The sequence below is a fragment of the Nelumbo lutea genome, chromosome 1 (genome assembly GCF_056320005.1).
Source record: "Nelumbo lutea isolate HS-2025 chromosome 1, American lotus-T2T, whole genome shotgun sequence".
Taxonomy (NCBI): Eukaryota; Viridiplantae; Streptophyta; class Magnoliopsida; order Proteales; family Nelumbonaceae; genus Nelumbo; species Nelumbo lutea.
Genome location: NC_142684.1, coordinates 205,516,961 through 205,540,995, shown reverse-complemented (window position 1 = coordinate 205,540,995; position 24,035 = coordinate 205,516,961). Strand labels below are relative to the sequence as shown.

At 41.6% G+C, this 24,035-nt stretch overlaps 1 protein-coding gene across 2 annotated transcripts in view; it reads right to left on the bottom strand.

Annotated features, from left to right (window-relative positions):
• EDD1 (glycine-tRNA ligase) overlaps positions 1-24,035 on the bottom strand; it is a 184,129-nt gene that overhangs the window by 17,909 nt on the left and 142,185 nt on the right. For both annotated transcript variants that reach the window (XM_088962478.1, XM_088962477.1), the window contains exon 33: positions 23,096-23,197. In XM_088962478.1, coding sequence (XP_088818604.1) covers positions 23,096-23,197 — 102 coding nt within the window. The remainder of the gene's footprint in view (positions 1-23,095; positions 23,198-24,035) is intronic.

Genomic DNA, 24,035 nt, shown 5'->3' with positions numbered 1-24,035 from the left:
CAAGTGTAGGAAGAGTAGAGCCCCCCAATATTTGAGCTCTAACTGGTTCAAATTCCGACTTCAGTCCCACTAAAAATCTTGTAACATCTACTTGCTCCCTTTGCTTTTGCTGAACTTGAATATCTGGAGTAAGGGAATGATAAACATTGAGTTCATTCCTTATATTCTTCATGCAGGCATAATACTCTTCTAGTGTTTTGGTTCCTTGTTGTAAAACAAAGTACTCCTGGTGCAGCTGATATACTCTTGTTGTGTTATCTTGTCCAGAGTATAGCTTCTTAGCATGCTCCCATATATCCTTAGCTGTATCAAGGAACATGAAGTTGGCACTGATTTTGGGTTCCATACTATTCCACAGCCAAGTCATGATTTGAGCATCTTCTTGTTCCCAATCATCAAACCCTGGAGAGTCAACCGGTGGCTTCTCATCTCTTACATGCTTTACTTTCTTCTTTGCCTTGAGAAAAACTTCCACTGATTTAGCCCATGGAACATAGTTCTCCCCATTTAGCTTAATTGAGGTCATTTGTACCCCTAGGTAGTCGGAGGAAATTACTACACTAGGTTTCTGATCATTGTAGCCATCTCCTATTGCTGCCATTGTACTCTTTCACAGTTGTCTCTAACTTTAGTTCTCAGCTACAAGTTGATTGATGTTGTTCACAGTTTTCAGCACCTATTGCAGCCACAAAACACCACAGTGGAAGCACACACTTGTTCTTATTCACACTACTGCTGACTTCACACACTTACGTCCCACATAAGCATCAGTTTACCATTCACTAATCACAAGTAGAGGCCCTCTTACAACCACTCAAGCACCACAACACAGCCAAATCTGCTGCACCCAGTTCAGACTTGTTTAACACACTTACGAGAGCATTACACAACCACAAGGAGTTCGGCAAGGTCACTGCATTTTACCTTACACCACTCGGCCACTTACAGCAGCCCTAACACCATTCAACAACTTACAGCAGCGCTACACCATTCGGCTACTGCACACACAGCCCTTCCTAGGGCAACAATGAACCTAGTTCTCTAGGTTCTACTCAATACTAACAGCTTCTTGTAGGGTTTCTACCAAAAAATATAAGTAACACTAGAAGAAGAGAGAACCGACCTTCCTTTGAGAATATCAATCAACCATTCACTGCTGAAGTCACTTTCCTTGTTGAAGAAAGTTATGCACAGCAGAGAGACAAGCTGTAATGTTTCTGACCTAGGGCGAACCAGTTCTCTCCATCGACTGACCAGAAACGAAGGTGAAGAGTCACGAACAATGCTGAGGTGCTTTACCAACTGACGTAGGTCAGGAGCATGGCTCTGATACCATGTTTCAACTGCTGCTACAGTAGTCCGAACAGGAAGAGGAGAAGAAGAAGAAGAGAAGAAGAAGGGTCTGTCGAAAATCTGATGGTTAACTCATCCAGTCGACCCCCTTAATCTATATTAGATTCTAATAATGTTTACAAAGACAGAAATGCCCTTACTTAAGTGTGGGGCAGAGTAACTCTAATAACACTGCCACATAAGCAAGTTACTTAATAAACAGAAGAAGACTAAACTACCCCTATTCGGCACATCTTAACACAAACATTCTCTCTCCTTTCTTTTCTCTTCTTCCTTATTTGTCTCTTTCACACACTGCACACTACTTTCTTATTGGTATCAGAGCAAAAACAGATCCAGATAGATGCTCTTCAAAAAGTGAGAAACAAGGGGGGTCACTGACATCATTGTCATACAAACGACATTAGCAAGTGTATGGATATGTATGAAGATACCGTATGGAGAAATACATCTTAGGAGGAGTTCTAATGCTTAAACATAAAGAACCGTCCTAACCAATGTTTAAAATATCAGAACTGGTTGAAATGTTGGTCATCCAGAGATATCGTATGAAGATATTGTAAACATTATAGACATGGTAAACATTGTAAAATATGCAAAATTTAGAATGGTATTTTATGAAATGATAAAGGAAACATAGGCACATTTTTTAAATTTTATCTTGTTCTGAATCACTAAACAAAGCTAAGAAACTAAGGCTATAGACAAAAGAATATGTTCTGAAGTTGCTCTGTAAACCTTAGGATTCAGAGCTTCATGATAGAATGAGTTAAAGCAAAATTCAAACTCATAGAAAATGTAAATGGTTGTAATAGATCAACCAAATAATCTATTACACTAACAAAAACTAATATTTAACTTCATGTTTGTGGAGATATAGCAAAGGCCCCTTGGTATTTTTATATGTTTTTATATGCAGTTATATGTAGCCCCGTCTTTATTTTTTATTGTTTCAGGCTGCTGTTTTGTTATTTTTTGTCATAGTTGACAGGGGTATTTTTGTCATTGTACCTTCTTTTATTGAGTCATATATAAAAGACAGTGAGGAGGGTGGCAGAACTCATTCATTCTGCTCTCTCTTCTCCTTCTCTTACATATATGCAGTTATATGTAGCCCCGTCATTGTACCTTCTTTTATTGACTCACTCCTGTCATATATAAAAGACAGGAGTGAGTCATATATAAAAGACGGGTATTTTTGTCATTGTACCTTCTAATTTTTTCTTCTCTTCTCCTTCTCTTCCTCTGTTCTTCTCCTTTCTTTTCTATTTTTTCTGAACAGGTTTCGTACTAAACCTAAGACTGCTACAGCAACCTTTTCAAGTTGGTATCAGAGCAGGTTTAGGTTTGGGGTAAGGTTTCATGTATGCTTAACTCAGCCAGCTACATGAGACTCTATTAGGGTTGGAGTTTCAGACCTTTTTTGCCTGATTCTTGGAGGTCAGTGGAGATTGGAGCACTGTTCTAGCATTTTTCTGAACTCTGTTTTTGCCCAGTGACCAGGAAGGATCAGAGATACTTGTTTGATTGGGGTTTAGGGGTTAAACATCAGTTTGAAGGTGGTGCTCAGTGTTTTCTGGGCGGTTTTCTGATTGTTTTAGAGGTCGACAGCAAGTGGAGGACCTACAGAAGCTTCTGGAAGTAGCGGCTGGCTGCTGTATATTTATCTGAAAATCATTCTTTTCTATCAGAAAGAAGTCGGGTTTGTGATACCTTGCTCAGTTCAGCATGGAGAATGTTGGAAATGAGTTCAAATCCATTGGGGAAGGACTTGTAGGGGCTGGTAGTGTGATGGACAGCAACCCTTTCCAGATCATGACCATTAAGTTTGATGGAACTATGGGTGTCAATGGACGGTTTTGGAGTTGATCCGTCCAGTCCAAAATCAATTCAGACGGATTGGACGGACCAAAAAGACAGTGGATTGGACCAATCCGGTCCAAAATATTTATTAGATTGGACTGGACCTGGTACGTCTGTAATAAATTTATATTGGATTTGGGTGGATTAAGCAATATCCGGTCCACTGATATAAGATAAGAATATAGGTGTCAATGGACCGAGTTGGGTTGAAGCCAATCTAAATTAAAATGGATTTGAACAAATTGGACGGTCCAAACATTGAATTGGACCAGTCCAAAATAGTCCAAATTATTCATTCGATTGGATTGGACCTGGTCCATTTGTAATGGATTCACATTGGACTGGATCGGACTGGACCAAATCCAGTCCAATCGACACCCCTAGATGGAACAAACTATCTTGAGTGGGCTCAGTCAGCTATGATGGCCATTGGAGGAAGGGTAAGTTGGGGTATGTAAATGGTGATATTTAGAAGCCAGCCAAGGAAGACCCCTCCCATGCTAAGTGGGTTCAACCGTTGAAGAAAATTACCTAGTTATGACTTGGCTCTACAACTCAATGCAGCCTCGTATCAGTAGAAACTACCTTTGGGCAAGGACTACTAAGACATTTGGGATAATATAAAGGAAACATACTCTCATCCCCTTGATGTAGCCAGGGCTTATGAGCTGAAAATTGAAGTAACAAATCTGAAACAGGGGGAAAAACCTGTGTTGATTTACTTCTCAACTCTGAAGTCCCTATGGCACGAAATTGATCACTTGAAGACGGTTGAATGGGAAAGTCAAAAGGATGCAGCAACGTATAACAAATTGGTGGAAAGAAATAGGGTTTTTGAATTCCTAGCAGGGCTGAATTCTGAATATGATAGTGTGAGACAACAATTTCTCACTAGGGAAAGTGTTACCTTGTCCCAAGTCTATTCTTTGGTGCATAGTGAGGAGATAGAAGGAAAGTTATGCTACAAAATTCTCAAATTGAATCAGCCCTAGCAGCTATGGAGTAGAAGCATGGTGGTGATAAGGAAAAGAGGTAAGGAAGGAGAAAAAAAGGGAGGTGGTCAATGACTATTGCAAGAAACCTAGACACACCAAGGACACATGCTGGAAGCCTCATCCTCATTTGGTGCCTTCAAGAATTAACAATAAAAAGGGAAATGCAAATGTAGCCACTACTACAAATGTCCCCTCTTCTATTGGAGCTAGACCTACTTCATTAGATGCCTTGGCTATGGTAAGGGCTGTTTAGACACAGTTGGAGAATGAAGTTGGCATTATAGGACCATCTCAATCTACCCTTGGTCCTCCCACTTCAACTTCAGTTTTGTTCAGATTTTGGGGCCTCATCTTTCTAAATTTGATCCTAAAGCTACCAAATGCATATTTCTCAGTTATGCACAAAATCAAAAGGGATATTGCTATTATGGTCCAATTTATGGCTCTCGGTTTGTGTCTATGGATGCCACATTTTTTGAGGATGTCCCTTATTATCTAGGAGTTTCATCTAAGGAGGAGAGAAAGGTGAGAGGGGTTTTTTGTTCCTGAATTGTGTAGTGAGGATAATTGTCAGAAATCCAAGGAGTTGCGGGTTTTTTAGAGGCGGTGAAGGCGAGTTGATTTTGGTACTCTTGAACAGCCCAGGCCAGTTCCAGTTTCCTCTGGCTCCAGGTTCAGATACTACAGCTTCACTTCCTACTCTTGTGCCTGCCACCACAGAGCCTTTGCCTTCTATAGATGATCTTGACCTTCCCATTGCAGTTCGCAAGGGGAAACAGAGATGCACAACCTCCACTACCCATTGCATATCTCAGTGTCTTTCTTATGACTACCTTTCATTGTCCTATAAATCCTATTTGGCATCTATTTCTACTATATCCATTCCCAAAACTGTGTAGGAAGCTCTATCTATGCTCGAGTGGAAGGATGCAATGAAGGAGGAAATCAATGCACTTATTAAAAGTGAGACATTGGAGTTGGTTTATCAACTTGAAGGAAAGAAATCAGTTGGGTGCAGATGGGTGTTCATCGTGAAACATAATGCAGATGGATTATTTGAAAGATATAAGGCCCAACTTGTTGCAAAGGGTTACACACAAACCTATGGTATTGATTACTCGGAGACTTTTGCACCAATTGCACTCACATGGTGCTAGTAGTATTCATTGGGGAATATGTTGATTCCAATAATATTCAGTGCCGCTACCCAATGGAAGTGGAAATATGTCGTGGGAAGTATTAGGGAAATTAGGGACATTTTAAACCATGCTCCAAACTCCCTGTACTTGGCATTTTGGAGGGTTCAAAAACCCATAGGATCGTACAATATGCACTGATATGTTGTGATATTTTGAACCTTGTTAATACCTTACAAGGGGTACCATATCATGTCAGATACCTTGATTCTTAGTGTAAATTCCATATCCAATGACATGTGTAGTAATGTCCTTTGTGTCCAAGTAATATAGTTCCTACATATATTAGTCCAAAAACCTATCCAGAATAAAATCCAACAGCTCAAAGCCTCAATTGTTAACCTAAATCCTCCCATAAGAAATGACAACAAGATACAAATAAAGCACTGGTACTTTTATATTCTATAACATAACACATCAATATTGTTGATGAACCTGTATGTTAGAGATAACTTTCATAGGACACAAGTATTGAGAAATGACACTTCAAAATGTACATACAAAACCATGATATGAGCATATTATGACATGTCCAGGATCTTATGAAATGGAAAACTAGATTTCCTGTTTTGCATGTTCATCAGTTCATGCCTGTATTGCTATCTGCATCCTAGTTACTCATCATTACCAAGAGATCTCCATTTATCCATTCAACTAAAATTCCAATTAGCCTACTTTTCTAACATCTTGCTTAATTTTGACATCAGTCCAACACAGCACTGATCCATCAGAAGCCTAAAATTTGTATGACCCCACATCTGAGGCTATATTAAGTTGGTATTTCTGTCTTTATGTATATGTAGAGAAGATGGGCCGAATGGCCCATAGGTTGTTTATTCTTCTTGTTATTTTGGGCCCAACCTGTCCATGTTAAGTTATTTTTTAAGTTCTTTGTAAATTCTGCCCAACTAAGGGCCTCCTTGTAATTACTCAAAATATCTAATAAAACAGTGTTAGAGGGCTGAGATAGAGACAGTTTGAAAACTCTTCTCAGAACCCTCATTGCCGAAACACACAAGTCTCCTCTCCTCTCTTCAGTTTCAACATGGTATCAGAGCATATCTGAACTTGAACGTCCTAGGGCTGGAGGCTTAGTCACGTACTGCCTGATTCTTGGAGGTCATTGGACAAGCCCAAGACTAGAATCTCTTGGAGAAGGGGTTCGGTGACCAGGAAGAATCAGAGAAGAAGAAAAATAAGGAAGGGGAACAGCTCGGTTTTGTTTTTGAAGCTCGACTGTGTTTGGACTGCTGAAGCTCGAACTGTAAGTTGTGCTCAGTTTTCTGGTTCTGTTTTGCATTACCTTTGACTGTGTTTGGACTGTTGAAGTGGAAAATCCTAGCTGTTCTGTACTACCTTCAACTGCATTAAATCTGGTTTAACCCAGAAATTTCTGGGTTGTTTTTCTCTTCTTCTTGGACTGTTAAAACCTGCCGAAACATCCTTGTAACAAGGCTGTGTATTGTTACTCTTGTTCGGCTGTTTTTAGAGGGCTGTACGAACAGTTTTTTGGGGTCTTTTCTCTTCTTTGACAGTGGGGTTGTCTCTATTGCCCACACTGTGTTTGTGAAAAGGCCTATTCAGCAATACAGATTGGTACTTACTCTTCTTGGCTGAGTGTACAACCTTGAAAAGGTACTTCGGCTAAGTGCACAGTGCCTAGGAGTTTCTGATTTCTTCTTGAAGCCTGAACTCAGTGTGTTGCCTCCTTGTGGTCGTCTGAACTCAGTGTGTTGTATCCTTGTGGTCGGCTGAACTCAGTTATTGCTTGTTCTTATTCAGCATACTTGTAGAAGTCATCTGAAATCATATTTGGAGTGTTTACATGATGTACTCCTCAGAGTTTGAAAACAAAAGTGGTGCTGAATATGGACTGGGTCAGGGGACTCCAAGTGATTCCTTATTGACTGTGACCACAGTTAAGCTAGATGGAACTAACTATCTGGCATGGTCACAATCAGTAAAGATTCATGTTTGTAGTAGAGGAAAGTGGGGGTTCATTTCCGGGAGTAAGAAGGCTCGCCCAGAAGATGATCCATCCTACGAGAAGTGGATGCAAGAAAATTACACTGTCATTGGGTGGCTTGTGAACTCAATGCAGCCACAGATCAGCCAACACTATCTATGGATGATCAGCAAAGGAAATATGGGATAGTGTTGCTGAAACCTATTCCCAAAAACTAAATGTGGCTAGAGCCTATAAGTTGAGAAGTGATGTGAAGAATCTGAGACAGGGGGAGAAACCATTATCTGTATACTTCTCAACTTTGAAGTCTTTGTGGCAAGAAATAGACTTGATAGAAGCTGTAACCTGGGACACCACCAATGATGCAGAGACCTACAGGAAACTGGTTGAAAGAAACAGGGTATTTGAGTTCTTAACCGGACTAAACCCAGAATATGATATCACAAAACAGAATATTCTTTCCAAGGAGTGTGTATCTTTGTCACATGCTTATACATTGGTGAGTAGTGAAGAGAGCAGAAGGGCTGTACAGGTTCAAGGGGCTGATATTAATGATCACTTTGCCAATATGGGGATTAAACCTAAAGGGAATGTTGGAACTTCTAGTGGCACAGGAAAGAAAGAAGTTGTATGTGAGTACTGCAAGAGGCCGAAGCACACCAAAGACAAGTGCTGGAAGTTACATCCTAATCTTGTTCCCATCAGGTTTCAGAAAAAATATGATAGTAAAAGATCAGGAAGTGCAAATGTAGCTGCCGGGCCAGATAGTGAAGAGATGTCTACTTCTGCACAGTTGGCAGCCATGAGAGCAGAATTGAAAAGTTTGGGAAGATGATCAGTCAGCTGAGTGATGTGACGTCTGCTACCGACCCTTCAGGAAAACCTACTACTTCAGCAATTGCTCATTCAGGTATAAGGGCTTCTGCTAATCATGCTACTTCTTCAGGTAATCTCAAGATCCCTTGGATTATTGACTCAGGTGCTTCTGACCATATGACCAATCTGTCTACCTTGTTTGTTTCATATTACTTACTTCCTGGACGTGATAAAATCACGTTAGCTGATGGTTCACTTGCCCCTATCTCTGGTAAGGGAACCATCAAGGCTACAGATTCCTTGTACCTTCCTTCTGCCCTTCATGTACCTAAACTAAATACAAATTTGTTGTCTGTGAGCAGTTTAACCAAGTCACTAAACTATTGTGTAACATTTTTCCTTCCTACTGTGTTTTTCAGGATCTGGAGTCTCAGAAGGTGATTGGGAGTGGCCATGAGGCGAATGGAATATACCTGCTTGATACTCCAGGACAATGCATTGATCATCTTGGGAATGTTGCTCTTGGATCTGTCTCTTCAGAGTCTGTCAGTCAGATTATGTTGTGTCATTGTCGTTTTGGTCATCTGTCTTTTTTGACTTTGAGTCATCTATTCCCTGAACTGTTTAAGGGAATTAGTCTGTCTAGTCTTCATTGTGAGTCTTGTGAATTGTCAAAGCATTGTAGAAGCAAGTATCCTTTGAGAAATAAAAGATCTTCTGTTCCTTTTAATATTGTGCATTCTGATGTGTGGGGGCCTTACCACTTACCCTCCATGGGTGGCTACAAATATTTTATCCTGTTTATTGATGACTTTTCACGATTCACTTGGATATTCCTGATGAAATCCCGTGATGAAGTCCCAAGACTTGTAAAACAATTCCATGAATTTGTTCTAACCCAATTTGATACCAGGATTAAAATCTTCAGATCAGACAATGCAAAAGAATACTTTGAGAAAAACCTATCCTACTATCTTTCTGACATGGGGGTTATTCATCAAAGCTCATGTGCTAAGACCCCAGAACAGAATGGGGTTGCTGAGAGGAAAAACAGGCATATTGTTGAGGTTGCAAGAAGTATCTTATTTGCCTCACATGTTCCTACCAGGTTTTGGGGTGATGCTGTACTTACTGCTACCTATCTCATAAACCGCATGCCATCCAGGTTTTGGGTTTTAAGTCTCCCTTCACTCTTCTTCATCCGGACAAAAATCTTTTTCCTATTCCTATTCGTGTCTTTGGCTGCACTTGTTATGTACATGTTCCAAGTGTTCAAAGGCATAAATTTGAACCCAAAGCCCAAAAGTGTATCTTCCTTGATTATTCCCCCAAACAGAAGGGTTATTGCTGTTTTGATCCAAAGTCTGGCAATCGGTATGTCTCAATGGATGTCACCTTTGATGAGTCTTCCCCTTTTTATGGTTCCTCTCCAGAAGGACATTGTCCACAGGGGGAGAATTTGACACAGGTGTTTGCTCTTCCTCTTCCTGTCCCTGTTGAGTCCCTTGATGTGTCTGCCTCTCCCTCAAATGAATCAAGGTTGGATCAGTCGTTCCATTCTCCTTGTCCTAGTACCCTACCTCCTCGTCCTGTCCTCAATCCCAAGGTGTATCAAAGGCAAAGATCCAGAAATGTGCAGGTTGTTTCTCCTACAACACATGAGCCTTCTACACTTCCAGTCACAGAAGAGACAACAAGTACTGGTTCAGCACCCTTGGATTCATCCATCCCTGACCTTGATATTCCCATTGCTGTTAGAAAAGGAAAACGGAAGTGCACTGCACACTGCATTTCCAAGCACCTTTCTTACAGTTTGCTTTCACCTTCATACTTTGCCTCTCTCTCTTTCTGTTGTTTCTCATCCTATTCCCAGGTCTGTGTCAGAAGCTCTTAAGATTCCAGAATGGAGGGATGCTATGAAATCTGAAATAGATGCCCTACACAAGAATGACACATGGGAAGTGATGGATTTGCCTGAAGGGAAGGATCCTGTTGGTTGCAAGTGGATCTTTACTATCAAATACAGAGCTGATGGTACCATTGAAAGGTACAAGGCCAGGCTGGTTGCAAAAGGCTATACACAGACATATGGGATTGATTATTTAGAGACTTTTGCACCTGTTGCCAAGATGACATCTGTGAGGGTTCTTCTATCTTTAGCTGCTCACTTTGACTGGACCCTTTATCAATTGGATGTGAAGAATGCATTTCTGAATGGTGAATTACATGAGGAGGTTTACATGTCTCTTCCTCCAGGGATGTATGGAACTGATATAAAAGGGAAGGTATGCAGGCTGAGAAATCTCTTTATGGACTAAAACAGTCCCCTAGAGCATGGTTTGAGAGATTTAGAACAGCACTTGTTAACTTTGGTTATGTGCAGACACAGTCCGATCATACTCTTTTTGTGAAGAGGAGTGGACCTCTGGTAGTATACCTCATTGTGTATGTAGATGATATTGTAGTGACGGGTAATGATGCCTCAGGAATTCAAGATCTAAAATCTTTTCTCCATACAGAGTTTGAGATTAAAGATTTGGGGGAATTGAGATACTTTCTTGGCATAGAAGTGGCTCGATCCAAGGATGGGATTCTTATCTCCCAAAGAAAGTATGTTCTTGACTTGCTCTCTGAAACTGGAAAGATGGGTGCTAGACCAGCTGCTACTCCTATTGATATGAGTCATAAACTCTCAGCCTCAGAAGGGACATTGTTAGAAGACAAAGGAATCTTTTAGAGACTTCTTGGGAAACTTTTGTATCTATGCATGACTCGGCCAGATATTGCATATGCAGTCAGTTGCATTAGCCAATTCATGCATGCTCCTCGAGACACTCATTTGGCAGCTGCAGAGAGAATCCTAAGTTATTTGAAGGGCTCCCCAGGAAAGGGTATTCTGTTTGCCAAGCATGGTCATATGAAACTTGAAGCTTACACCGATGCTGATTAGGCCGGGAACATTGATGACCGAAGATCTACATCTGGGTATTGCAGCTTGGTAGCTGGTAATGTTGTTTCTTGGAGAAGCAAGAAACAATCGATTGTTGCTCGGTCTTCTGCTGAAGCAGAATACAGGGCCATGGCACATGGGGTTTCTGAATTATTATGGCTAAAATCTTTGATGGAAGAACTTGGAGTTGAATATGACAAGCCAATGATGTTATATTGTGATAATCAGGCTGCCATCAACATTGCTCACAACCCAGTGCAACATGATAGAACCAAGCATATTGAAGTTGAACGACACTTCATTAGGGAAAGGGCCTCTTCGGGTGAAGTGTGTCTTCCTTTCATCACATCTGAAGGACAGTTGGCAGATTTTCTTACCAAAGGCATTCCCAAGGCAAAACTTCAGCATGATACCAGCAAGCTTGGCATGATTGACATCTATGCTCAGCTTGAGGGGGAGTGTAGAGAAGATGGGCCGAATGGCCCATAGGTTGTTTATTCTTCTTGTTATTTTGGGCCCATCTTGTCCATGTTAAGTTATTTTTTAAGTTCTTTGTAAATTCTGCCCAACTAAGGGCCTCCTTGTAATTTTACTCAAAAATATCTAATAAAACAGTGTTAGAGGGCTGAGATAGAGACAGTTCGAAAACTCTTCTCAGAACCCTCATTGCCGAAACACACAAGTCTCCTCTCCTCTCTTCAGTTTCAACAGTATACATATGTATGAAAAGGTAAATTAAAATGTATTGGGAATTCTATATTGATCAGAAACTGTTAGGTGCTGCCTAACTCAGGGTTAGTTGAGTGAACCAAAATCCTAAGGAGAGAGGGAAAACTGAAGGGGAACAGAGAGAGAGAGAGAGAGAGAGAGAGATGTCCGAATGGAATTCTTCCCTTCATCCTTTCTTCCTCTGGTCTTTATAGCCCAGGTAAGCTGTTTACAGTTTACAGTTTGTTACAAGACTGTTACAGTTTGTTGTAGGACTGTTACTTTGTTCTAACAGTCTGCCACTTGGATTAACCTCTTGCTGATGTGGCTTCTCCCTTTTCTTGTAAACTTGATATGTAGGCTGGCTATTCCCGTGCATGGGTCTTGGTTTTCTGCAGCTCTTGGTCTTAACAATACCACCCTGGTTAAGTTGGACCTTGCCCTCAAGGTCAATATGGGGAAACTGGTGTTGCAGATGTAGATAGGGTTCCCATGTTGCATCCTCTTCCGGCAGCTGTGACCAGACGACTAAAGCTTCTGGAACAATGTGGGAGCCTTTCTTGACCCATCTGAAATTAGTGATATGCACTGGCTCTGTTTCTAGGTCCATATCACTTTAGAATTCGGGAAGATATGGTTGAGTTATAGCATCTGGTTTCAAGCATTTTTTGAGAACCGAGACATGGAAAACTGGGTGCACTCTTGAATCTGGTGGGAGATCCAATCTGTATGCAAGAAGTCCAATTTTCTCCAAGATCTTGAAAGGTCCAAAGTAGCGAGGTGCCAGCTTGTTCCATCACTGTTTTTGTACTGAAAGCAACTTGTAGGGGAGCAATTTTAAGTAAACCATGTCACCAACCTGATAGTGTACTTCTGATTGTTTCATTCATTGTTGGGCCCAGAGCAGGTTCTGTTTAAGTTCCTATATAATGATGTCTCGATTCAGCAGGTATTCTTCAAGTGAAGCTACTTCTGTAGAACCCTTCTCATAGGGAATCAATGTAGGTGGGTCACGACCATACAATGCCCTGAAAGGGGTCATTCATGCTGATATCTGATAGGTAGTGTTGTACCACCATTCAGCCCAATGCAACCAGCTGAACCATTGTCTTGGCTTGGTTCCAGTGAAGCATTGTAAATATGTTTCTAAGTAACGATTGACCACCACTGTTTGCCCATCTGACTGCGGATGGTAGCTTGTGGATTTGCTTAGCTGTGTACGCTTTGGAGGCGAAAAAGTTCTTTCCAAATGAGGCTGATGAAGATTGGATCTCTGTGAGAAACAATAAACTTTGGGAAACCGTGAAGATGAGCTATTTCCCGAACAAAAGTGTCGGCTACTGTAGTTGCAGTAAATGGATGTGGCAGTGCTAAGAAGTGGCTGTATTTTGTAAGGTGATCAACCACCACTAATATGACTGATTTACCGGAAGAGGTTGGTAGGCCAGTTATAATATCCATAGAAATATCTTCCCAAACTTGGCTAGGTATGGGTAATGGTTTTAGCAGGCCAGCTGGGGATTGTGCCTCATACTTGCATTGTTGACATACCTGGCATGTAGATATGTATTTCCTTATGGAATTTAGCATACCCATCCAATAAAATTGGGACGACACTCTTATATCTGCGCAGGACTCCTGAGTGTCCACCCATCGATGTTGCATGGAAGTAATTCAGTAGCTGGTCCAAAAGGGCTGAGTCTGCTGGCAACACCATTCTACCTTTGTAGTACAGCACTGACCCTTGGATAGAATACATAGGTTTGACACCTGGTTGCTGCAACAACTGTGCTTTTATTGCTTGGAGTTCCTTATTATTGTCAGATTCCTCCCATAATTGGTCCAATAGTGCTGCAGTGGGTTGTTGGAATACATGCAATTGGAGTATGCTCTGCGCTAGTTGTTTGGGTTGGCGTGACAGCGCATCAGCAACTCTATTTGTTGCTCCAGGTTTGTATTCAATAGTGTAATCAAAGCCCATTAACTTTGAAACCCAACACTACTGGTGTGGAGAAAGGACTCGTTGTTCCAATAGGAATTTCAGACTTTGGTGATCAGTCTTAATCACAAACTTACGGCCTAACGGGTAGGAGCGCCAATGCTGAACTGCCAATACAACTGCCATCAATTCCCGGTTGTAGACTGAAGAGTGATTTTGTATGGTGAATAAGGCCTTACTGAAGAAGGCAAGGGGCTGACCATCTTGCATCAGCACTGCTCCCACGCCAGTCCCAACGCATCGCACTCGACCACAAAAGGTTTGTTGAAATCTGGCAAAGCTAGAGCGGTGGGGATGACACTGCTGCTCTTAAGGCTTCAAATGCTACTTGGGCTTTGTTATTCCAGATGAAAGAGTCTTTCTTTAGAAGGACTGTCAGTGGTGCTGCAATTATCCCGTAGCTTTTAACCCGGAACTCATAGTGGCCATCATGAGTCCGGAAGGCTGTTTTTGGGATGTCACTTTCATGGACTCTAATCTGATTGTAGCCGTAAATCCAACTTTGAGAAGATTCTTGTAGTCTTGAGTTCATCCAGGAGCTCATCTATTACCAGAATCGGAAAGCGGTCCTCAACTGTAATATTATTAAGTGCCCGATAATCCACACAAAATTGCCACGTCCCATCTTTCTTCTTGACAAGAACAGGTGAAGAGAATGGGCTGTGGATGGGTTGAATAAAAATTTTATCCAACAGTTCTTGAACCTGCATTTCAATTTCTTGTTTTTGAAAATAGGGACAACGGTAGGGCTTTACATTGGTAGGAGACGCATCTGGCAATAGTGGAATTCTGTGGTCATGACTCCTTGTTGGGGGTAGATTCGTTGGCTCCTTGAAAACTGCAGCATATTATTGGAGAATGTTGCTGAGCTGTTGTTTGTAATCAACTTGAGTCAATGTATCCTGGGCCTGGGATAATGTTGGGCCTATATTTGATCCCCAGATAATAAGCTGATTTGGGTCGCATGCTTCTTTCAACATGGATGCCAAGCTTACTGGGCTGGCTCGGCTAGCTGAGTGGCCTTGTAAATGCACTCTTGTTCCTTCGTCATGAAATCCATAGAAAAATGGACCCAATCGCATAGAACAAGCCCAAGTTTCTGCAACCATTGAGTTCCCAATACAATATCGGCCCCACTTAACTCTAGTGGGTAAAGATCAACCACAAATTGTTGCTCTTGGATGCGTAACCCAATGTCTGTGCAAATTCCGTCGCATTGGAGTGAGGTCCCATTTGCCACATGGACCTTAAATGAGGCTGTAGGATGAACTGGTAATCCCAATCGTTTGACTAGCACAGTGGTTACAAAGTTTAGGGTGCTACCACTGTCAATGAGGATAGACACTTGGCGACCAGTGTTCATCAGTCAACGATAGGGCCTGTAATGAGATTTTTGGTTGTATGGTCTCAGCCCAGTGTTCGTCAGTCAACGATCTTTCTTCTGGTTTCCGATCCTCTTCTTCATCCTCAATCTGTAATAAGAAGGCTTGTTGAGACTTTCATCTATGGCTGGGGCCAAACTTCTCTTCGCAATTGTAGCAGAGACCTTTGTCTCGACAATTTTGCATCTCTGCCCACGTTAATTTCCTGAATGGAATAGCAGGGCTTGGGCTTGAGTTACCTAGTGGTTTTAGTTGAAAAACAGCCCACTTGATGTATGGAACTGTTTGAGATTAGATGCAAACCAGAAAATGAACAAACAAGAGAGGAAGAGAAGAGAGAGCTGGCGGCAATGAGTGTTAGAGAGTAAGAGGTTCGAACATTACTACTCTCTAACACTCTAAACATCTTATTAATAAGTTAATCTTTGACAAATTACAGAGAGGCCCTTGAGTGAGCAGGAAAATACAAAAAAACAGAATATTATAGAGTATGGGCCCAGAATAAGGCCCAGGCCCACAACAGAGAGAGAAACATAACATAACATGAAATGACAGTCTATGGGCCATTCGGCCCATCTTCTCTACACTCCCCCTCAAGCTGAGCATAGATGTTAATCATGCCCAGCTTGCCAGTGTCATGTTGAAGCCTTGCCTTGGAAATGCCCTTGGTGAGAAAATCTGCCAATTGTCCTTCAGAAGTAATGAATGGAAGGCACACTTCACCGGAGGAGACTCTTTCACGAATAAAGTGTCTATCAACCTCAATATGTTTGGTTCTATCATGTTGTACCGGGTTGTGAGCAATGTTGATGGCAGCCTGATTATCACAGTACAACATCATGGGTTTGTCATGATCTACCCCAAGTTCTTCCATTAAGGACCTTAGCCACAACAATTCCGAGACTCCATGTGCCATGGCTCTATATTCTGCTTCTGCGGAGGATCGAGCCACAACTGTTTGTTTCTTACTCCTCCAAGAGACAACATTACCAGCCACCAGACTGCAATACCCTGAAGTAGATCTTCTATCATCAATATTTCCAGCCCAATCAGCATCAGTATAGGCTTCAAGTTTCAGATGACCATGTTTGGCAAATAGAATTCCTTTTCCTGGAGAGCCTTTCAGATAGCACAAAATCCGTTCTGCTGCTGCCATATGGGTATCTCTAGGAGCATGCATGAACTGGCTAATGCAACTGACAGCATACGCAATATCTGGCCTAGTCATGCACAGGGTACAAAAGCTTCCCAAGAAGTCTCTGAAAGACCCCTTTGTCTTCCAACAAAGTTCCATCCGAAGCTGAAAGTTTGTGACTCATATCAATAGGAGTTGCAGCTGGTCTTGCACCCAATTTTCCAGTTTTAGACAACAAATCAAGGACATATTTCCTGTGGGAAATAAGAATCCCATCCCTGGATCTGGCAACTTCTATGCCAAGGAAATATCTCAACTCCCCCAGATCCTTAATCTCAAATTCTGTATGGAGGAAAGACTTAAGGCCCAGAATGCCTGAGGCATCATCACCAGTCACTATAATGTCATCAACATACACAATGAGATACATTGCTAGAGACCCACTTTTCTTCACAAAAAGAGTATGATCTGACTGTGTCTGAACATAGCCAAATTTAACAAGTGCAGCTCTAAATCTCTCAAACCAGGCTCTAGGAGATTGTTTGAGGCCATAAAGAGATTTCTTCAGTTTACATACCTTTCCTTGCATATCTTTCCCATACATTCCTGGAGGAAGACACATGTAGACCTCCTCATGTAAGTCACCATTCAGAAATGCATTCTTTACATCTAACTGATAGAGAGGCCAATCAAAATGAGCTGCCAGAGATAAAAGAACCCTCACAGATGTCATCTTAGCAACAGGGGCAAAAGTCTCCAGATAGTCAATCCCATATGTCTGTGTGTAGCCCTTTGCAACAAGTCTGGCCTTGTACCTCTCAATAGTCCCATCTGCCCTGTATTTAATGGTAAAAACCCACTTGCATCCAACTGGATCCTTCCCTTCAGGCAAATCCACCACCTCCCAAGTACCATTTTCATGTAGAGCATCCATTTCAGCCTGCATGGCATCACTCCATTCTGGAATCCCAAGAGCTTCTGATACAGACCTAGGAATGGGGTTAGAAGCAACTGAAGAGAGGTAGGCACAATATGAAGGGGAAAGTAGGTCATAAGAAAGGTGTTTGGAAATGCAGTGTGCAGTGCACTTCCGCTTTCCTTTCCTAACTGCAATGGGGACATCAAGATCTGGGAAGGGGGATTCCAAGGGAGCTGAAGCAATACCTGTTATCTCATCTGTGGTTGGGAGGGTATAAGCCCCATCTGTTGTAAGGGAAACCACTTGCTCATTCCTGGATCTCTGCCTTTGATACACTTTGGGATTATGGGTAGGACGAGGAGGTAAAGAAATAGGAGCACTAGGACAAGAGGAATGAAGTGGCTGATCCTCCTTTGATTCATTTTGTGAGGATACAGATTTGTCAAGAGACTGAACTGGGACAGGAAGGGGAAGAGCAAAAACTTGTGACAGACTCTCCCCCTGTTGACAATGTCCTTCCTGAGAGGAACCATAAAAAGGGGAAAGTTCATCAAAGGTAACATCCATAGAGACATGTCTGGTGCCAGCCTTTGGATCAAAACAACAATAACCCTTTTGTGTGGGGGAGTAACAAAGGAAGATGCATTTGTGGGCTTTTGGTTCAAACTTGTGTCTCTGCACACTTGGAATGTGAACATAGTAGGTACAACCAAACACACGAAGAGGAATTGGGAAGAGATCCTTATCTGGATGAAGAATACTGAAGGGGGATTTAAACCCTAAAACCCTGGATGGCATACGGTTTATGAGATAGGTAGCAGTAAGTACAGCATCACCCCAAAATCTTGTGGGAACATGTGAGGCAAATAAAAGGCTCCTTGCAACTTCAACAATATGTCTATTTTTCCTCTCAGCAACTCCATTTTGTTCAGGGGTTCTAACACAGGAGCTTTGGTGAATAACCTCCATGTCAGTGAGATACAAGGATAAGCTCTTCTCAAAATACTCTTTTGCATTGTCAGATCTGAAAACCTTAATTCTGGTACCAAATTGAGTTAAAACAAGCTCATGAAATTGCCTCACAAGTCTCGGGACTTCGTCTCGGGATTTCATTAAGTATATCCAAGTGAATCTAGAAAAGTCATCAATAAACAGGATAAAGTATTTGTAGCCCCCCATAGAGGATAAGTGGTAAGGCCCCCACACATCAGAGTGTACAATATGAAAAAGAAAAGAGGATCTTTTATTGCTCACAGGGTAATTTTTTCTACAATGCTTTGACAACTGACATGACTCACAATTGAGACTGGACACACTGACTCCCTTAAACAGTTTGGGAAGCAAATGACTTAAAGCAGAAAAAGGTAAATGACCCAACCGACAATGACTCAACATAATTTGACTGACAGACTCTGAAGAAGTAGAATCAAAAGCAACATTCTTGGGATGATCAAAGCATTGGCCAGGGGTGTCGAGCAAGTATATTCCATTCGCTTCATGGCCACTCCCAATCACCTTCCGAGACTTCAGGTCCTGGAACACACAGTGAGAAGGGAAAAATGTTACACAACAATTCAATGACTTGGTCAAGCTACTTACAGATAACAAATTGGTATTTAACTTAGGTACATGAAGAGTGGAAGATAAGAGTAAAGAGTCTGTAGGCTTGACAGTTCCCTTGCCAGAAATAGGGGCAAGAGAACCATCAGCTAAGGTGATTTTGTCACGATCAGGAAGCAAATCATAAGACACAAACAAAGTGGAAAGGTTGGTCATGTGATTAGAAGCACCTGAGTCAATGATCCAAGGGGTCTTGGGATTACCTGAGGTAGATGCATGGTTAGCGGAAGCCCTTATACCTGAGTGAGCAAATGCAGTGGTGGCTGGACTTCCAGAAGGGTTGGATGATGAAGTTACACCTTCAAGCTGGCTGATCATCCTTCCAAACTTCTCATATTCAGCTTTCATGGCTGCCAATTGTGCACTTGCAGACTCAAACTCTGTATCTGTACTTGTGGCTGTATGTGCACTTCCTGTCTTTCTACTGTCATTCTTCTTCTGGAATCGGATAGGGACAAGACTGGGATGCAATTTCCAGCACTTGTCCTTAGTGTGTTTCGGCTTCTTGCAATATTCACACACCACCTCCTTCTTTCCTGTGCCACTGGGAGCTCCTGTAACCCCTTTGGGTTTGATTCCCATGTTTGCAAAATGATCATTGATACTGATCCCTTGAACCTGCACTTGCCTCCTACTTTCTTCACTGCTGACCAAAGTATATGCTTGAGACAATGAAACATCTTCCTTGGACAAGATGTTTTGCTTTGTAATGTCATATTCAGAATTCAGCCCTGTCAAGAACTCAAAGACCCTATTCCTTTCCACCAATTTCCTATATGTTTCAGCATCCTTAGGAGTATCCCATGTCACGGCCTCTATCAAATCAATCTCTTGCCATATAGATTTTAGGGTTGAGAAGTATGCTGCAAGTGACTTCTCCCCCTGTCTTAGATTCTTCACATCACTTCTCAGTTTGTAAGCTCTGGCAACATTCAACTTCTGGGAGTAAGTTTCTGCAACACTATCCCAGATTTCTTTAGCCGAGTTCATCCACAGATAATGCTGACTAATCTGTGGCTGCATTGAATTCACAAGCCACTCAATCACTGTGTAGTTTTCTTGTACCCATCTCTCATAAGATGGATCATCCTCTGGAGGAGCTTTCTTGCTCCCAGAAATAAAACCCCATTTTCCTTTGCTACAAATGTGGATTTTCATTGATTGTGACCAAGCCAAGTAGTTGGTCCCATCAAGCTTAACTGTAGTTACAGCCAGCATAGAATCAGTTGGGGTTCCCAAAATCTGTCCATATTCAGCAGCATTCTTGTTTTCAAGGCTTGGGAAATCCATCATGTAAAGGCTCCAATTAGGATTTTAATAGGTTTCTCAAGGTACTGGGGTCTTGATGAGTTTAGTTTGAGCTGAATAGGCAACAACAACTAGCTCACAGAATCAGTTCAGACTTGATAACTGTGACAGTCCAGTTCGGTGGTAGTTTTTTTTTTCTTTACTGTTTCACCCTTTAAAGGACACCCAACAAACCTCCAATCACAAGGTATTTAAGGTTCTCAACAGCCGTTGTCCCAAAGAGAAGAAAACAGGGCCACAGTCCTTAAGAGACCTTTTGTCGAACACTCAGTGTGCAGTAGTTAACAGCCTACTGTTAACTAGAAGAAATCACTTCAAGGTGTTCAGTATAGGTCCAAGAAGAGGCTGGGATGAAGATGAGACTAGTGCCACTTAGTTTTAGATCAATTTCAGCAGCTCGGCAGTCCAATAATCAGCCGAATAGCACTTCCAAAAACAACCCAGAAAAACAGTCCAGCAACAGTGGGCCGAATGTATGTGGGCTTTGAATGCTTTAATAGTCCTCCCAAACAACAAAAATAACTCGGCAAAGGACTGAGAAAAGACTTACAGCAAGAGAGTCTCTGGTTTGAACTATAAACCAGGCCGAACACTTGTTCTCTGAGATAACTTCGAAAGTCCTTTTCTCTGATTTCAAATCAGGCCAAACAACTTGCTCTCTGATTCTTCCTGGTCACCGAACCCTTCTCCAAGTGTATAGAAACTTGGGCACTCTCCAATGACCTCCAAGAACCAGGCGGATGACTGTAAACTTTCAGCCCTAGAACCTCCTCATGTAGTTGGCTGAACTAGAACCACATGAGGGACACGCCAAGCAATGGCCCGCTCTGATACCAAGTTGAAAAACAGCCCACTTGATATATGGAACTGTTTGAGATTAGATGCAAACCAGAAAATGAACAAACAAGAGAGGAAGAGAAGAGAGAGCTGGCGGCAATGAGTGTTAGAGAGTAAGAGGTTCGAACATTACTACTCTCTAACACTCTAAACATCTTATTAATAAGTTAATCTTTGACAAATTACAGAGAGGCCCTTGAGTGAGCAGGAAAATACAAAAAAACAGAATATTACAGAGTATGGGCCCAGAATAAGGCCCAGGCCCACAACAGAGAGAGAAACATAACATAACATGAAATGACAGTCTATGGGCCATTCGGCCCATCTTCTCTACAGTTTTCTTAAGATGCTGCCTTTTTTATTGGGTCTTGTCCCTTCCGGTCTGGGTGCTGTAAATGATTTGTTCGTCTGTTGCCACAGGTGGTTTAGACGTCAGGCTCGAGCTACCTTTTCTTCTTGGGTGCGGGCTAGGGCTGCCGCAGCCATCACAGTTGATGGATGTATCGCCTTGACCTCTAACCATATTTCTTCCTTGAGTCTCCCACAAAAGCTTCAACCAGTGCCTTCTCCAGCCACCCTTGGACTCTTAACGATGGACGTTCAAACTCCAACTGGTAGTCACAAACACTTCTTACTTGCTTTATCTTCACAAGACTCATCAAAATCTTCATAACCGAAAGCCCCGAATCGGACACATAGGGCATCAGTGAAGTCGAGCCATGAAATACGGGGGTGCCCTTGACGATACCACTGATACCAGAGGATTGTGTCTCCAACCAGATGCATTGCTGCTAACGCCACCCTATCTAGTCTGTATGTTTCGTTGTACTCAAAGAATCTTTCCGCCCTGTATATCCAAGGGATGGGTCTCCTCCTGAGAAGACCGGGAAGCTCAGTTTGGTGTTTCTTTCCAAGGTGGAGCTGCTTCTTTGGTTACTCCCTTGGCTAACCCTATCCTGGTTGATTTCTCTGTCTTCAACTGGCAGGCTCTATTCTAGTCTTTGCAAGATCTCTGTTAGTGTATCCTTGATACTTCGTACCTTGCTTGAGACTTGGTGAAGCTCGACCTCCACCTGATCAACCCGTGCCTCCATGGCTGTAGCTCGAGTATTTGTCATAGCTCTGATACCAAACTGTTAGGTGCTGCCTAACTCAGGGTTCGTTGAGTGAACCAAAATCCTAAGGAGAGAGGGAAAACTGAAGGGGAAGAGAGAGAGAGAGAGGGAGAGAGAGAGAGAGAAAGAGATAGATGTTCGAATGGAATTCTTCCCTTCATCCTTTCTTACTCTGGTCTTTATAGCCCAGGTAAGCTGTTTACAGTCTACAGTTTGTTACAAGACTGTTACAGTTTGTTGTAGGACCGTTACTTTGTTCTAACAGTCTGCCACTTGGATTAACCTCTTGCTGACGTGGCTTCTCCCTTTTCTTGTAAACTTGATATGTAGGCTGGCTGTTCCCATGGATGGGTCTTGGTTTACCACAGCTCTTGGTCGTAACAGAAACAAACATTTTCATGTGAATATAAATGTTTTAAAGTTCACATCCTTTAGGACACCAAACAAATTTTAATATTATTAGTGCAGGAAATCCAGACATATTGTCTTTCTTATGTGAAATACAAGCATGTTAAAAATTCATATCCTTTAGGAGACGGGAAAACTTTCAATAATATTAAGTGTAGGAAACCCAGATGTATCGTCTTTTTTATGTGCTTTCCCTTACTTCTAGGCTCTAGCTAAAGTGATACTTTAAACCCATTAAGAGGAACAAAGCAAGTACGAGTAATGTCTAGTCTAGCTGACAAAAAATAAAAGTTAAACCTTCCATGATAATTAAAGACAGCTTATTCTAAACTATGATATAACAAAGTAACACACTTTCTGTTCAATAATGTATAGTTAACAAATAATTTCTGATTTGAAAACAGTAAGTTCATCAACCAAGAATAAGCAAGTTAAGGATTTCACTTTGTATGAATTCAAGTCATTTTAGACATCTTCCACAGCAATTCTCAGTTCCAAAGTCAATTTCAAGTCCAAATGTGGTACCTCCAAATCAGTATCCATGACCTTCCCACGAATAATCCGTGTTGGACGAGAATAAGCTTCAATGACCTTTGGCAGATTCTCACCCTTTGATAGGACATCCATCTGCAACCAAGAGCAACATTCACTTGTTGCATACCACCCACAAAAACCAAGCAAAGGATGCTTGACATGCTTTTATCATGCAAGGTTCCCATATATCAAATATCATCTGATATACTTCGAGGATTCCGGAACATACTATCTGAAACATTAGATATTTTACAAGAATTGACTTTCATGATGAATCCTAGGAAACATTTTGAGTATAAGAAAAAACTAATTCTATGATTTGCTGAATAGTGTAACTTATTCTAAGAAATATACTCGATGATTTTGCTCACTTAGTATGTCCAATAGAAACAATGAATAAATCTTTGCACGGCTTTCCAAATAAACAATCAATACTGATAGGGATCAATCAGCACCCTTGAAGACATGCAATGAGGAAGAAGACCTTACAACAGGTATCGATATGGCAAGATGATGGTGCATGGGATTTGGGCAGATGGCAGAATTTGAGACCAAGGTAATTTTTCTGTGGGATCCAAATATAGAATCTAAGTAATCTAGTTATGGTTTATGTTTTAAGTTTCAGAGTCACTGAATAAATAGTACAGGAGTTGAGTCTTTTTTGAATTAAAATAGGATAATGGCAATTTTATAATTTTATTTATTTTTGACTTCCACTATACTTCTTATGGGTCTACATACTATAAATATGAGCGGATGCTTTACATAATGATGGATGAAGTTTATTTGGGATCTTATAGCTTATGCTGTGTAGTGAATAATTCGCATGCCCTATGGCAATTCTAGCCTTCTAGGCACCTTGTAGAGTGACTCTGAGCTCTCTCTCTCTCTCTCTCTCTCTATACATATATATTACAACAATCAACAACCT